Source organism: Podarcis muralis, chromosome 3 (assembly GCF_964188315.1).
Source record: "Podarcis muralis chromosome 3, rPodMur119.hap1.1, whole genome shotgun sequence".
NCBI lineage: Eukaryota > Metazoa > Chordata > Lepidosauria > Squamata > Lacertidae > Podarcis > Podarcis muralis.
In genome coordinates this window covers 114136961-114153974 of record NC_135657.1, presented here as the reverse complement: position 1 = coordinate 114153974, position 17014 = coordinate 114136961, and the positions used below count along the sequence as shown (strand labels likewise).

The 17014-nt window shown below is 47.0% G+C and overlaps 1 protein-coding gene across 6 annotated transcripts in view; it reads right to left on the bottom strand.

Moving 5' to 3' along the window:
• Positions 1 to 951: 951 nt before the first annotated feature.
• The window catches only part of ATP7B (ATPase copper transporting beta), a 56062-nt gene continuing 39999 nt past the window's right edge, over positions 952 to 17014 (bottom strand). For all 6 annotated transcript variants that reach the window (XM_028722081.2, XM_028722076.2, XM_077926515.1 and 3 more), the window contains 9 exons: positions 16190 to 16384; positions 15162 to 15347; positions 11342 to 11540; positions 8042 to 8188; positions 7402 to 7544; positions 6754 to 6957; positions 6512 to 6629; positions 4685 to 4787; positions 952 to 1874 (listed from right to left, as the gene is read on the bottom strand). In XM_028722081.2, coding sequence (XP_028577914.2) covers positions 1607 to 1874; positions 4685 to 4787; positions 6512 to 6629; positions 6754 to 6957; positions 7402 to 7544; positions 8042 to 8188; positions 11342 to 11540; positions 15162 to 15347; positions 16190 to 16384 — 1563 coding nt within the window. In that variant the 3' untranslated portion in view covers positions 952 to 1606. The remainder of the gene's footprint in view (positions 1875 to 4684; positions 4788 to 6511; positions 6630 to 6753; positions 6958 to 7401; positions 7545 to 8041; positions 8189 to 11341; positions 11541 to 15161; positions 15348 to 16189; positions 16385 to 17014) is intronic.

The following is a 17014-nucleotide window of genomic DNA, read 5'->3' as shown; positions in this document are numbered from 1 at the left end:
CCACAACATGAGAAACATGACTGCGAAGGGACAGAGGGGATGGAAGGAAGCAAAGTTCTGGCCTCCTCCTCCCCTGTCCCATGTGACGGGAAGAATATGAATAGGGCTCTAAATTCTGTAGTGATCCTGACTGTGAGTTAGAGAGAGAGAGAGAGAGAGAGAGAGAGAGAGAGGAATTCTCTCTCATCAGCACAGTTATACCAACTCATTATAGTGAAGATCCTTAAAAACTTTAACCAAATCATGCCTTTCTAAGGTTTCGGAGACACTTGATTCTGAAAAAACACCCCTATTGTTTAAATCTACCATATGCAAAAACAGAGTCAGCATCTTGGATTACTGGACAGAATAGCTTGAAGTTTGCAAAAATAGCCATCCATCCAGTTCAGTGATATGGAGACTTGCAAATAATGATGTAAGAACCAAATTAAATTAAGAAGGAATCCACCCCAACCCCCCAATTTGCATTTATTTATTGGTCTCTACAGTGCATTTATCTTTCAGTTTGGTACTCTCGGCTCCCTTATGAGCACTTTGAAATACTGTTCAAATTAAAATACGGGCTTGCTTTCAACACATGGGAGATGGCTCTCATTCTAAAAGCAACGGCTAGAAATTTCTCTAGTACGGTAGCGAGGGCAAGGTTCAGCAGTTTAGGAGACCACAGCATCCAATTGTATTTCACTGTTCATGTTGTGAATGCTCAGGATCTGTTCTCTGAAGCACACAAACCTTTTATTTCTGTAGGGTGCAGGCTAAATGTGGAGCTTGGGATTCAACACTAATAAATGGAGTCAAAACTGCCGTGACAGCAACTTCTGGTGCACTGGAAAAATCCATTCCGCATTACAATGGGAGTAGACAGTAGGGTTTGCATTTGCCCTACTCGCTTGCTCTTGTGTAAGACTAAGTAACAAGTTAAAGCAGTTGAAATGGAAATTAAACTATAGCTCACATTAAACAAAATCAATTTAATTCTGTTTTGTTTATAACACACACGTAACCTGCAAATTAAGTGAGGGCCCTTGTTCTTGCAGACACCAATCTTCCCCATTTCACAAAATCCTGTTTTCTGCTACTGAGATGTGCAGCAGGCTTAGGGAAGCTGTGGTCACCCCACAGGTTGCTGGACTCTATCTGCCATCATCCCTGATCATTGTCTACGCTAGCCGGGGCTGATCGGAGCAATACATCCCCTACCATGGATGTACAATCATCCTGGTCAGTTATCTCAAGTAAAGCAATCAACCTTCTGATCACAGTTAGCCGGCCTCCAGTTTCTGTTTTGGTCACTTTTCATGTCTAAAATTGGTCCATGTAAAATATTATTGTGTCACGTTTAGGACTTAGATACAGTGTGTAAAAAGCCTGGATGTTCTGCCCTAAATCTTTCTGTTCACACTTTGGTTACGCCATGCCAATACTGAGAGATCCAAGAGCCACTCAGCCACCAGGATCCAATCAAGGCAATCTCCTCCATGCTCAGCACAAACTGCAGGCGTTCTGGAAGCAGACTGGAAGGATCCCAAGTCTCCCTGTGAAAGAGTCGCAAGGTAAAGTAGTCCTGCCCCCGAACATTGTGGCTCAGCTGCAGAATGCGGCACTCTTAGATGTAGTGGTCTTCATCTTGATGGTTAGTGAGCAAGGACCACTGGTCTGCTTCATTCTCTAGGAAATTCCCCAAGTGTCTTGGCCGTACGTCTGATGTCAGGGAACAAAGCGATACTTGACTGATATCATCCCGAGCAGCTGGTCGGGGAAGGTCTCGTCTCCTATCGTCCATTCCAATGTGGACACTGACTTGGGAAGGAGTCAGTGGCTTCATGCAGCCTTGAGCCTGGGCTTCGTATCTTTCCATGTCGGTTTTTTTGTAGCTAAGGAAAGACAAAACACAGACTTCCAAATGTCAGGGGCTCGCGCTGAGAAATGGCAGTTGTGCTTGTCAATGGCTATGCCCTTTTTTTTTTAAGGGACATCTATATTGAAGTGGAACCAGGATTAGCTGTGCTTCCTTTATTTACAGAGCGCAACAAAGCTCTCCCCTGTAAGAATATGATAAACCACGCTGGGGTTACACTGGAAGGATGCAGACTGATGCACCACTCGCAAGTGGTGAGCTAGGATATGGTACTTGACTTTGGCTGATAAACTTACATGATGAATGGGGGGGGAGGGACTTTTAATCAATAGCATTATTATTTCTTTTATTAATTTATTATTATTATTATTATTATTACCCAGAGCAGGGGTCTGCAACCCGCGGCTCCGGAGCCGCATGTGGCTCTTTTACACCTTTGCCGCGGCTCCGGGGCGGATACTAGTGAGGGGAGGAGGCGCATTGTGCGCCCCGACACTCCCCACTGTGGCGGGCGCTGTACTGGCTGTGACGTCGCATGGGGGCGGTGCGTGCATTAGTCACGCACCGTCCTGACGTCACCTTCCTGCCCGCCCGCCCGCTACATTGTAAGGGGCATGTACGCTGGTCACTGTTTTGAAGGGGAGTGAAGAACACACACACACACAAAAAGGAACTTGTTAATTTAACGTTTATTTCTATGAGGAGGAGTAATTCTGAGGGGTCAAACAAAGAAATAATAAAAAAGTGACAAAAAAGTTATTTTTATAATAACGAGTTTTGCGACTCCCAGTTTTTTTTTCTTCAGAAACGGGTCCAAGTGGCTCTTTTTGTCTTAAAGGTTGCAGACCCCTGACCCAGAGGAACCTAAACACCCTGCAAAGCCATTTCCCATTCCCGGGGAGATGTTGTTGCGAGCTAGGAGCAAGCCCTCCCTGCGCCACTGGATGCTCCTCGGCCGCGTCACCCTTAGGCCGTCCAATTTGGACGGTCCGGGGGCATGGCACAGGCTATTTAAACTGCCCACGGCTAAGGACTTGCCCCTCTTTTTTCTCCCTGCTCGGCCAGTTCTCCCGCCCTCCCTCCATTAGCTTAGGCTCTTTTATTTCTTGACCTTGCTGGACCTCGGTTGGTTGCCTTGGTTGTCCAGGGGGCCTAGTAGGAATTTTTCCACTTGGCAAATTGGCACCGGCCATTTGGTTTTTTCACCTACCTCGTGGCAAATCGTCACAACTTTGTGAGGTTTGGCGGTTAGGCATTGGAGTATTAGGTTAAAAGGGAGGGGAGGTAGTGGCCATCACCTACCCCTCCTAATTCAAGGGTATTCCGTTAAAGGAATCCGGGGGCGTGGTCTCCGTCCACAAAGCCCGGGGGGGGGGCTAGGGCCATGGCACGACCCCTAGCGGTGACCCTGGAGGAGTCCCTAGTTGATGTGCATCAGCAGGGCTCCCCCTACTGGTGGTTAACCCTTCCAAGACTCCCTATGGAAGGGCAGGAGTCAGATATAGTTGTTTGGTTTACAATGCCTAAGCTAATACCGCTCACATTCTGTAACCAACAAAGTTGTGGCCTTTTCCACCCATTAACCAAAAATACTGTTTCATGTATCTTTATTCCACTTCCTGGGAGGGTTTGGGACCTTGCCACACATCTTTTTGGCTTGGTTATTTAGCTTAACATGCTATTATTTTCTGCTTTATACACGCCGCGACTATTATTTTGCTTTGCACCCAGTGATCGATATTCATTATGCGTTGTTTGCACTGCTCCATGTTATTGATAATAAAAATTATCTTATATAAAAAGGGACAGTAATTTATTTTACGGGGGGCTGTATAATAATCAATATAGTCAATAGAAACGTAAACTAAAGCATTAGCATGCATTGTTTTTGCAGTGACGAAGTGGCTGGCCAGGTGTATTGCAGTTCCTGCCATACAGATTTACAATGCTGCTCAACTCTGCCCAAAGTGGTCTGCTAGGCCAGGATCCAGGGATGTTCTGGAGAGATAATGATGGTAGCAACTGCAGTGCTCTTCTCAGAGTGCTGTTGCCTGTCCCCAACCCATCTGTCCCTCCTGCCTGCCCCTCTGTTCCCTGGTAAACTACTGTATTTTTTGCTCTATAAGGCGCACCAGACCACAAGACGCACCTAGTTTTTGGAGGAGGAAAACAAGAAAAAAAATATTCTGAATCTCAGAAGCCAGAACAGCAAGAGGGATCGCTGCAAAGTGAAAGCAGCAATCCCTCTTACTGTTCTGGCTTCTGGGATAGCTGCGCAGCCTGCATTCGCTCCATAAGACGCACACACATTTCCCCTTACTTTTTAGGAGGGAAAAAGTGAGTCTTCTAGAGCAAAAAATACAGTAACTGGTAGGCAGCGTGGAAGATTGCTCCATGGTGGCATCTGTTTCCTGAATGCTTAGGTTGTAGAAAAGTCATTGTGCTGTACTAAGCAGGAGGTAAGTGCCAAAACGTGGGAGGCTTTGTGAGAAATCTGAAAAAGTTGTTAAACTAAATTTGATAATATAGCTGGCATAATCCTGCATTCGCTCCATAAGACGCACACACATTTCCCCTTACTTTTTAGGAGGGAAAAAGTGAGTCTTATAGAGCAAAAAATACGGTAATTTTGTAGAGTTCGGCAGGGTGCTTTGCGCCATTTCGTTCAGGACCTCCTCAAACCTGGTGCCAGCCCCACCCATCACCAATGGCTTAGAACTCTTCACCTTTAGAGAAGCTACATACAAAGTTCTGTTTAGGTACACTTAGAACACACAAGTTGGCTGTAGCTCTCAATGCCATGAGGAAATCAATGGGAAGACCTACCATTTTAGCTGCAGGGAAGAGAGCAGCACAGACACAGAAGATGCCGCCATTGCCGCTGATCCCATCCATGGTTGTAGCACAATCCCAAGAGGCAGAAATACTCCTAATACAAACACACATATGTGACGTTAACATATGAGAGTGCTGGAGGTGAAATAGTTAAACAGGTTACCCAATCAGAACCCAGGGGGGTGGGGTCAGAGGGACTATAAAACCAGCTCTGTGAGGGGCGAAGGGGAGTTCGCTGGGAGGTTGGTTGGAGTGGGAGTGAATTGGGATAGAGTCTGTGGGTAGGTTGAGTTAGTGTAGCGAAATAAGCTGGGTCAGGAACAGTTAGGGGCTAGGAAGACAAGTAAATATCTGAGAGCTGGTTTAGTGAGGGAGAGCAGGTAGCGGAAGTTATAGGTCTGGATAGGCACCCCATGATTGTAATGGACCAATACCGTTTATGAAACCACACGCTTGTTAAACTGCAATAAATAAACAGAAGTTTATGTTCCAATTTAACCCTGACTGGACTCAGTATTGTACCAGGTAGGGCCTGGGTGGTGGTAGTGAGAAATAAAGTGGTGGCACAGGGATCAATAGACGGTGAAACGTCCGGGGACCCTGTGGGATCGCCACAACGTACGCTCACATAGAACCTCTTTGTTCACACATATATAACTGTAAATAATTGTAAGCCAAGTCAATTTAACAGTTCAACGGAACCCCTTGCCAGCTCTCTGCCATCTCAAAACTAAGTTCCAGTTTGAAAGGAGACGCGCTACTTTCCCTCCTCTCCACACAAACTACTTGCCTGTCTTCTGCTTGACACGCTCCAGGAAAACTCAGCTTAGAGCAGAAAGGGCTAAAAAGGTTGGGATGAGGCTGTTACAGAGGGTCTCAAAAGATGCAGATGGGCAAATTTCTTCCCAAATTGCACAGCAACAAGAGGGAGATGCGGAGATGTAAGTTCCCTCGCTTCCACTCATCTCCCTACAACCTCTGCCTCCATTTTTGGACAGTCCTGCTTCCCATTGATAAGAGATTATGGACATAAAGTCACCATGAGATAGATGATGTTACCTACCGTGAGTAGGCTACAGAATCCCAGTTTCGCTACTTTTAAGCTATCAACCAAACAGCTTCCTCTCCTACTCGCCGTCCAACCCCCCAGATGTCTGAAAACCATCGTGACTAATTAAAATTATCAGTAGGATTGCAATAACACTTGTAGTTCAACGTTGAATTTGGGGTAGGGTATAACGGAGATTTAAAAGATTTTGATTAATAGACAAAATGATCCACAAAGGGGAGGAGGGAAGTTCAAGAGATTCTTTGGAATTCTCTTTTTATGTTGATTGTTTGATAAAAAGGTAAAGGTAAAGGTACCCCTGCCCGTACGGGCCACTCTTGACAGACTCTGGGGTTGTGCGCCCATCTCACTCAAGAGGCCAGGGGCAAGCGCTGTCCGGAGACACTTCCGGGTCACGTGGCCAGTGTGACAAGCTGCATCTGGCGAGCCAGAGCCGCACACAGAAACGCCGTTTACCTTCCCGCTAGAAAGCGGTCCCTATTTATCTACTTGCACCCGGAGGTGCTTTCGAACTGCTAGGTTGGCAGGCGCTGGGACCAAGAAACAGGAGCGCACCCTGCCGTGGGGATTCGAACCGCCGACCTTTCGATCGGCAAGCCCTAGGCGCTGAGGCTTTTACCCACAGCGCCACCCGCGTCCCATTGATTGTTTGATAATTGCTTGTAAATTGTTAAAATCTGAAAAACGAGAGAGAGAGAGAGAGAGAGAGAGAGAGAGAGAGAGAGAAAACCATCGTAACAGTAGCTTACCTGCAGCTATAGGTATGCCAAGGAGGTTGTATATTAAGGCCAGGATGAGATTTATTCGTATCCTTTTCACTGTTCTCTTGGACAGGCGGATACTTGTGACAACATCCATTAAGTCGTTCTGCACCAAAAAGAATCAGGGACATATTTTTCCCCCCTAAAGAGCAAACGCAATCCCAAACTTCTGAACATGTCCCAGGACACCTCCCCGCACCACCTTGCTGTTTTACGGAAAGTCAGCTCACACGAATAAGAACCACATCTGCAGCTTCGATGGCAACATCTGTGCCCGTTCCAATCGCAATGCCAACATCAGCCCTTGCCAAAGCCGGAGAGTCGTTGACTCCATCTCCCACCATGGCAACTCTCTTCCCTGCTGTTTGGAGTTCCTGAACTTTGGCTACTTTGTGAGATGGGAGAACCTCAGCAAAGACTTTTCTGATCCCAACCTATATGCAGAAAGATGCTTTCTGTTAGTATGAATTACACAACTCGTTCAGCACAAAGGTCCATGTCTGTTTCACTCTTGTGAATGCACAGAAAAACACCCCTTTTAGACCACCAGTGTTCCCAGGTTGTCGCTATTTGCAGGTAGGATTCAATCTCGTACCAGCAAATTTGGGTTGCGCGATTGAAGTTGAGTCGGGGTTGTTGCACAACAAACCTACTCCGCCCCTCCAGCAGACTTTTTTTGCAGTAAGAAAAGGGACTAGAAAAGTGTGGGATAACAATTGCTTGGTGCAACATGGTCTAAGCTTCTCACAAACCAATCATAATGAATGCTGACTAAAATAGCAGATATCCAGCCTCCCTTCAAGCTTCATGCAAAATCATCATCATCATTATCAAGATAAATGTTCAACAGATGTCTGTAAGTGACCCGGAAAACATACCTGAGTTGCAATTGCTTTGGCAGTTTTCCTGTTATCTCCTGTAATAAGCACCACATCCACTCCCATATTTTGCAGTATGTGCACAGCTAGAGCTGCCTCTGGCTTGACTGTGTCTGCTATCGCAATCATGCCACAAAGTGAGCCTGCAGAAGAAAAGAAGAAGAAGAAGAAGAAGAAGAAGAAGAGGAGTTTGGATTTGATATCCCGCTTTATCACTACCCGAAGGAGTCTCAAAGCAGCTAACAATCTCCTTTCCCCTCCTCCCCCACAACAAATACTATGAGATGAGTGGGGCTGAGAGACTTCAGAGAAGTGTGACTGGCCCAAGATCACCCAGCAGCTGCATGTGGAGGAGCGGAGACGCGAACCCGGTTCCCCAGATTACGAGTCTATCGCTCTTAACCACTACACCACACTGGCTCTTGTATATCCACAAGACTCTTGTATATTCAGCCAGCCAAAACCACTTATTCCTCTCAATTTTCATCTCTAGCTCTGGAACTGAGAGACATCCCACTGGCGCTGCTTTGGCCATCCTGGTCCTGCAGCCCCTCCACCCTCTTCTCCCCACAACATGCGACATGTCGAGCTGGATGCCACTTGGCCATGTGGCGAAAGTGTGTCTAAATGCATAGAGTACCATCTATGGCCACCAGTATAGCCGTATGTCCTTTCATTTCATGGCCGGCCATTGCCTCGTGAACATCCCTGGAGATATGTAAGCCGTTCCGTCTCATCCACTCCCGGTTCCCAATCAACACAGAGTAAGTCACAGGGGCTGCTGCATCTGCCAGGCACAGAAATTGGACGGCATGAAAACTTAACAGTGCAAAAGGGTTCCAAAATTACAGGGAAGGACTCATCTGAGAACAGCATGTTGTCCCACGTTATCTGTTGTAATGGGCGCCAGACGCAACTCTCCCCCGCTGTAGGAGCGGCGAGAGCCAGGACTGACTGACTGACAATATAGCAGTTGCCTTGTGCCTATCAAACTTTGCTAGCATACACTTAAGACATTTGGAAAATTACAACATGCGGAAGATAGATTTGTAGGGCATCTTTTCACAGACTGACAGAATCAAAAACACACAGATGCCATGTTTTTAAGGCAGTGGAGGGAAACACACACACACACAACCCCATTCCCCAAACTTCTTTGATGAGGCATGCAAGTCACCAAATCCCTACAAAGAGGCTTGTTTTCACCACATTTGCTCTCTTATCCAATTTTGATGCCAGCTAATGTGGAGAAGGTATAAAGAACAGGCCCCGCAGAGTGAAAGGGTGAGGAAGACATCATCTGCTGTCTGAACTAGACTTTAAATGTCAAAGCAAAGACCCAATCAGCATAAATCAGATTGTCTGACCAAAACTGACTCAAATGTCAGTTTTTAGCCTGGATTTCTTGGGATCTCCCAACAGTTTACAAGTATCAGTCAACAGCTTCTATATATACACACACACATAAATACATAATTTTATTTGTATGCAGCCTCTCTACAGTTCAAACCATGCTCAAGGCAGCTTACAACATGATAAAAAATACATAACTACAACATAACAAAGGTAAAAAAAAAAAGGTAAAGGACCCCTGACAGTTAAGTCCAGTCACAGACGACTCTGGGGTTGTGGAGCTCATCTCACTCTATAGGCCGAGGGAGCCGACGTCTGTACGCAGACAGTTTTTCTGGGTCATGTGGCCAGCATGACTAAGCCGCTTCTGGCAAAACCAGAGCAGTGCAAGGAAACGCCGTTTACCTTCCCGCCGGAATGGTACCTATTTATCTACTTGCACTTTGACATGCTTTTGAACTGCTAGGTTGGCAGGAGCAGGGACCGAGCGATGGGAGCTCACCCCGTTGCGGGGATTTGAACCGCCGACCTTCCGATCGGCAAGTCCTAGGCTCTGTGGTTTAGACCAAAGCGCCACCCGCGTCTGAGTCCTTCTGAGTAGGCGTGCATATATAATTGCTCTGTCAGAGGTGGACCCTGAGAGGCATATAACTTAAAGGTAAAAAGAAAATGCACGCATCAAAAAGTAACCAGCAGAATAAATGTTGCCCTGTCTTGAGATTACACCACAGTGCCACCCATGTCCCTTATAACAAAAGTATTCATATGCAACAAATAAAACATTACAAAACACAATACTAAACGGAACAATTTCCGCAGAAATCACAACAAAATCTAAAATAAAGATACAAAAAAAACCCCAGCAACAGCAGCCCCCCCAAAAAACAATATCCAGCTTAAATGTTTGTTCAGCAGCTGCAGCTTCTGTAGCTGGAGTCTGCCAGGACCCTGCCCTCCCAGGCCAGGTGGAAAAGGCCTACAAGGCAAGGGTGCAGGTCTTCCAGAGCTCACAGCCAAGAAGTACAAGGAACCTGACAAGATGGAAATGAGTTAAAACTATAAAATCGGCCTGTGATGGAGAACCTGTGGTCCTTCAGATGTTTTTGGACACCAGCTTCCATCAGCCCCAGTGGACAGCATGGATAATGGTCAGGGATTGCTGAAGTCAAAAGGGGATTGACAGATTTTTGCTTCCTTCAGTCTCTCCTGCCCACCTATTCTCTCCCTAGATCAGGGGTCTGCAACCCGCGGCTCCGGAGCCGCATGTGGCTCTTTTACACCTTTGCCGCGGCTCTGGGGCGGATACTAGCGAGGGGAGGAGGCGCATTGTGCGCCCCGACACTCCCCACTGTGGCGGGCGCTGTACTGGCTGTGACGTCGCATGGGGGCGGGGCGTGCGTTAGTCACGCACCGTCCTGACGTCACCTTCCCGCCCACCCGCCCGCTACATTGTAAGGGGCATGTACGCTGGTCACTGCATTGAAAGGGGGCATGTACGCTGGTCACTGTTTTGAAGGGGAGTAAAGAACACACACACACACACACACACACACACACACACAAGGTAACTTGTTAATTTAACGTTTATTTCTATGAGGAGGAGTAATTCTGAGGGGTCAAACAAAGAAATAATAAAAAAGGTGACAAAAAAGTTATTTTTATAATGACGAGTTTTGCGGCTCCCAGGTTTTTTTTCCTTCGGAAACGGGTCCAAGTAGCTATTTTTGTCTTAAAGGTTGCAGGCCCCTGCCCTAGACAGTTCAAGCTGGAGCATTTCTGCACCATGGAGGAGGCAGAATAAGGAAGAAATTTCTGGGACAAACCACACTGCTCAGTTATGGGGCGTATGCAAACTGGAAACAATCTGATTTGGTACAAGACAGTTTCTGACGTTTCTAAATACAGTGGTCCCTCGAGTTACAAACGCCTCGTTACAAACGCTTCAGGTTACAAACTCCGCTAACCTGGAAGAGTTACCTCAAGCTGAGAACTCTGCCCCAGGATGAGAACGGAAATTGTGTGCCAGCGGCGCAGCAGCAGCGAGAGGCCCCATTAGCGAAAGCACGCCTCCAGTTAAGAACGGTTTCAGGTTAAGAACGGACCTCCAGAACGAATTAAGTTCGTAACTAGAGGTACCACTGTATTGTATTTAGAAAAGTCGGCTGTGTTTGCGTGGTCTATAATTCAGATTAGGGCTACCCCACCTACCTACTAATAATTGATTCTTATGTATTTCCTAGTAGTAGGATGCTACCCTAAGAAGCTTGATTAAGAATGCAACGAAGTCTACATTTTTGCTGAAGTTTCCTAAACACCAGTACTTGTAATTAAGACAAGGTGGTCACTCAAAATCCTAATGCTTCCTCGTCTCTTCTGCAATTCAACATTTCCCAGAGGCCAGTATCAACCAGAAGAAAGATGTTTTGCCTAGTCTTAAAATTTTGCACATAAGGCAGCTTAATGATTGCATTTATTATGTGCAACTAGGAACGTGGTCAAGGTAAACACCCAATTGCCAGATCTTATCGGTTGAGGAACCATTCATTTAGCAACCTGCGGCTGTACCGATAGCTGCAATCTTACTTACCTTCCAGTTTGGGGATCAGGACCTGTGGGTCTGGATCTGTAGCGCCTCTGCCAATGTCCCCAAGGTGAGGATTTGGATGGCTCAAAGGCTGCTCCGTCTCACCCAGGACGACTTCAATACTGCCAACGTTACAGCTTATTCCACACCCTGGGACTGCCTGAAAATCTTTGCAGTAGCCGAGGATCTCTCTGCCCAGCTCCTGCAAAATAAGGACAGTGGTACCTCTAGTTGCATTCTGCTCTTGTTACAGACTTTATTTTATTTTATTTTATTTAATAAATTAATTTTATTAGTATTTTTCCACACAACAACAACAACAACACGAAAGATATCAAAAAATAACAATACACAACACACAAAAATCAACATTCGAAAACTAAAAAACAAAAAAAAAACCCAAATCCATATCTTACAAGTTAATATTATAAACACTAAAACAACAACAAGACATTGACTTCCACCAATCCCACAGCACCTCCTTTATCTCTCATTGTGTTTTCCTGTTTTCTTTATCCTCTCTATCCTAACATCTAGATATAAATCCTTCTTTCATATCCTTTCACTTCACAAGGTTATTCCAGACTCAGCCAGATTTCTGCCCTCGAATCTTGACTTTTGAGGTATTCATTTAGGCACTCCCATTCTTTTTTTACTTCACTTTTTGGTTTTTGTCTTATTATATCTGTCAATTTGGCTAATTCTAAGTATTCTGAGGGCTTACATAGCCACTCTCTCCTAGTGGGTAACTGATTCCCTTTCCAGTACTTAGCCACCAGGATTCTTGCTGCAGACGTTGCGTATAAGAAAAAAATAGTTTTGTCTTTTGGCATATTGTCATTTAAAATTCCTAAAAGGAATGCCTCTGGCCTTTTACTATATGATATTCTTGATATTTTCTTTATTTCTTCGTGGATCATGCTCCAAAATTTCCCAATTTCGGGGCATGTCCACCACATATGGTAGAAGGTTCCTTTTTGTATCTTGCATCTCCAGCACTTATTATTATATGTTTTATTCATTTTTGCAAGCCTTTCTGGTGCCAGGTACAGACTTTCAGCTTACGAACGCAACAAAGTAAAGTCTTCCGGGTTCACCACGCGCGCATGTGCAGAAGCAATCTGCGTGCTTCGTACATGCGCAGAAGCACTCGATCGCACTGCACACATGCGCGGAAGAGGAGCTGTAGTTGCAGACTTTTTGGGGTGCGAACAGCATCCCGAAATGGATTACGTTCGCAACCAGAGGAACCACTGTAGTTTTAAATGATACTGGGAAGAAGCAGAAAGTTGCACAAGTGGAAAGACGTTCAAATTCTATGTGCCAGTGTCCTGAGGACAAGGGCTCCCATAACTCACCCCAATATCTGAAAATTGGTGATGTAACTTAAGATTCTCAGTACCATCAAACATAAACAATCCAAACTGTCCCAAATGTATGAGATATGAACCAGGCTGAGGGCCTTCTTGGTAGTGGCGCCGGCCCTGTGGAGGGCCCTCCCATCAGATGTCAAGGAGATGAGTAACTATGTAAGCTTTAGAATAAGGTTACCAGATGTCACCGTTTTCCGGGGACAGTCCCCGGATTTACAAATCAGTCCCCATACAAAATCCATTGAAGTTGAAAAGTGTCCCCAGATTCATTGGAAAAAATCTGGTAACCTTATTTTAGAAGACACCTGAAGGCAGCCCTGTATAGGGAAGCTTTTTAATGTTTTAATATTTTTTTAGATATGTTGGAAGCTGCCCAGAGTGGCTGGGGCAACCCAGAAGGGCGGGGTATAACGAACGAACGAACGAACGAACGAACGAAATCATCATCATCATCTTTACATTGCCAGTTACAGGATCTAACAATGACAAAAGTCTGTTGCATGCAAATGCAGAGCAGAACTTCCCCTCAAAGCAGAGATTATTAAGTGTCAACTACAGTGGTACCCCGCAAGACGAACGCCTCGCGAGACGAAAAACTCGCAAAACGAAAGGTTTTTTCGTTTTCGAGTTGCCTCGCAAGACGAATTTCCCTATGGGCTTGCTTCGCAAAACGAAGCTTGCCCCGGGGACAGCGGGTCTTCTCTTTTGAAGCAAGGGGCGGCGGGGAGATCGCTTCTCCCCACCGCCCCTTGCTTCAAAAGAGGTCCGGGGGCAGCGGGAAGCGCTTCCCGCTGCCCCCGGACCTCTTTTGAAGCAAGCGGCTGCGGGGAGATCGCTTTTCTCCGCAGCCGCTTCCTTCAAAAGAGGTCCCGGACCCCTTTTGAAGCAAGCGGCTGCGGGGAGATCGCTTTTCTCCGCAGCCGCTTCCTTCAAAAGAGGTCCCGGACCCCTTTTGAAGCAAGCGGCTGCGGGGAGATCGCTTTTCTCCGCAGCCGCTTGCTTCAAAAGAGGTCCCGGACCCCTTTTGAAGCAAGCGGCTGCGGGGAGATCGCTTCTCTCCGCAGCCGCTTGCTTCAAAAGAGGTCCAGGGAACACCTGCCCCAGCCGCCCCGCTTCGGAACGCTGCTCCGAAGCGGGGCTGTGGGGCGGGAACCTCTCCCCCCGCCGCCGGGCATCGGAACGATGCCCCGATGCCGGGCGGTGGGGCGGGAACCTCGCACCCTGCCGCCGGGCATCGGAACGAGGTCCTGGACCTCTTCTGAAGGCAGGCGGTGGCAAAAGTCTTTGCTCCCCCCGCCTGCCTTCCCGGGACAGCGGAGACTTCTCCGCTGCCCCGGGCGATCTTAAAATGCTGGCGGGCGGGAGCGAAGCGTTCGCTGCCGACCCCCAGCATTTTAAAATCTCCCCGGGGCAGCGGAGACTTCGCTCCCGCCCGCCAGCATTTTAAAATCGCCCCGGGACAGCAGGGGCTTTTAAAATGCTGGCGGTCGGCAGCAAAGACCTCCTGTCCCCGGAGCTTGCAGGGCGGGAGGTGGGAAGAAGGGCTTTTCTTCCCACCGCCAGCCTTCAGAACAGCCTTCTGAAGGCTGGCAGTGGGAAAAAAGCCCTTGTCCCCCCCCCCCCCCCCCAGCCTTCAGAAGAGGTCGGGGGACAGACTGTCCCCGGACCTGGTCTGAAGGCGGTTTCCCTAGGAACGCATTAATTGATTTTCAATGCATTCCTATGGGAAACCGTGCATCGCAAGACGAAAAACTCGCAAGACGAAGAGAATTGCGGAACGAATTAATTTCGTCTTGCGAGGCACCACTGTAGAGGTAAAAAGGTAAAGGACCCCTGGATAGTGAAGTCCAGTCAAAATTGACTATGGGGTGCAGCACTCATCTCGCTTTTCAGGCCGAAGGAGCCAGTGTTTTTCCACAGAAAGCTTTCCGGGTCATGTGGCCAGCATGACTAAACTGCTTTTGACGCAACAGAATGCTGTGATGAGTGCCAGAGCACACAGAAACGCCGTTTACCTTCCCGCCACAGTGGTACCTATTTATCTACTTGCACTGGTGTGCTTTCGAAGTGCTAGGTTGGTAGGAGCTGGGACAGAGCAACAGGAGATCACCCCTGTTGTGTGGATTCAAACTGCTGACCTTCCGATCGGCAAGCCCAGGAGGTTCAGTGGTTTAGAGAGCCAGTGTGGTGTAGTGGTTAAGAGCGGTAGTCACGTAATCTGGGTAACCGGGTTCGCGTCTCCGCTCCTCCACATACAGCTGCTGGGTGACCTTGGGCCAGTCATACTTCTCTGAAGTCTCTCAGCCCCACTCACCTCACAGAGTGTTTGTTGTGGGGGAGGAAGGGAAAGGAGAATGTTAGCCGCTTTGAGACTCCTTAAAGGGAGTGAAAGGCGGGATATCAAATCCAAACTCTTCTTCTTCTTCTTCTTCTAGATCATAGTGTCATACCTCTTTGCAGTACTTAGTGACAGCCATTCCTAAAGGATGTTCGCTGCTGGCTTCTGCAGTGCCCACAACAGCAAGCACCTTCTTCAGAGACAAAGTAGCTCCTGCATCTCCTAGTAAGAGGACCCTCATGACTCTAGGAACTCCGTAAGTGATGGTCCCCGTTTTATCAAACATTACAGTCTGTACCTGCAAGAAATAAAGACACAGGTAGATTTTATTTGTATGCTGACCATAACACAAAGTTCCCTGGGTAGTTTGCAATAAAAAATTAACAAAGATATAAAATTTAATCTAGAAACATACAATCAAAATTACTGTATTTTTCGCCCTATAGGACGCACTTTTACCCCTCCAAAAATGGAGGGGAAATGTGTGTGCGTCCTATGGGGCAAATGCAGGCTTTCGCTGAAGCCTGGAGAGCGAGAGGGGTCGGTGCTCACCGACCCCTCTCGCTCTCCAGGCTTTAGGAAGCTCTGCGCAACCCTCGGGAGACCGGGGCGACTTCGCGCCGGTCTCCCGAGGGCTGCGCAGAGCTGCCTGCATCCCCGGGCTTCGCGCAGCTCTGCACAGCTGTAGGGAGACCGGCGCGAAGTCGCGCCAGTCTCCCGAGGGCTGCGCAGAGCTGCCTGCATTCCAAAGCCTAGGGCGCGCTGAAGAGCGCGCCCGGGCTTCGCGCAGCTCTCCGCAAGCCTGGGGAGACTGGCGCGACTTCTCGCCGGGCTCCCTAGGCTTGCGGATAGCAGGCTGTTCTCGGGGCTGGGGTTCAGGGAAGCTCGAGCTTCCCCTGCGCCAGCCCCGCGCCTGGGGGGAAATAAAAAAAAATTCTTTATTTCCCCCCCCAAAAAACTAGGTGTGTCCTATGGGGCGGAAAATATGGTAAATAAATACAAGAACACAGCCCTAAAACACAGGGGCTTACTTCTGTGTCGACATCTATAGGACTGCACTGTAAATCTATCGATATTTGTTTCAAAAAGCAGCAAAAAGAGTTATGGCAGCAGGTGTGAGTTAGCAATGACAATATTAACCTTGTGTGCCATTTCCAGGGGTTTCCCACCTTTGATGAGAATACCGTTCTGGGCGGCAACTCCAGTGCCCACCATCACCGCGGTTGGGGTGGCCAGACCCAAGGAACAAGGGCACGCGATGCACAGGACTGTGATGGAAGTCTGAAAGGCGAAGCGGAGGACGACTTCAGTTTTCGAGACGTGTTTACTGTGATGCTAGGAGGGAAGCAAGAAGAGTTTGCTCACAAGGGAAATCTAGTGATATTAAAAAGAGAGTATGCATTAACAATATACAGCTGTGGCTGAAAACTGGCAAGCGCACACACTTACTGCTGTCTGTACTGACAAATCACTATATTAATGCTTGAAAATTTAATCCCTTTATTGATTACTACACATAGGGGAAACAAGTCTAGGCATCTCCCTACATAATAACAGCTTTCACCACCCTTTGGAATGAGTTCAAATGCTCAGTTTATAGTTAGAAAGTATTAATTTTTTTTAAAAAAAGATATTTATTGAGAGTTTTTAAGGTATAACAGAAAATGAAAAATAAACATGAACATACACACACAAAAATAAAAATAAATAAAAAAAACACCGTTAAAAGCATCCATTAATTTTCGATAACATAACTTTCTTACACTTATTTCCCCGGACCTCCTCATACCTCCCTTCTTTGTATTCCAGTTCAATTTGTTAGTTCAGCAAATCCTTACCATTAAACTTTAACCCCTTTGTAAAACCTCTTTTTTTCATATCTCTTGAAACATCACAGCTGGAAACCACTTAGTTTCTATCCAACATCTTTACAATATTTCTGTAAATAATCTTTAAATTTCTTCC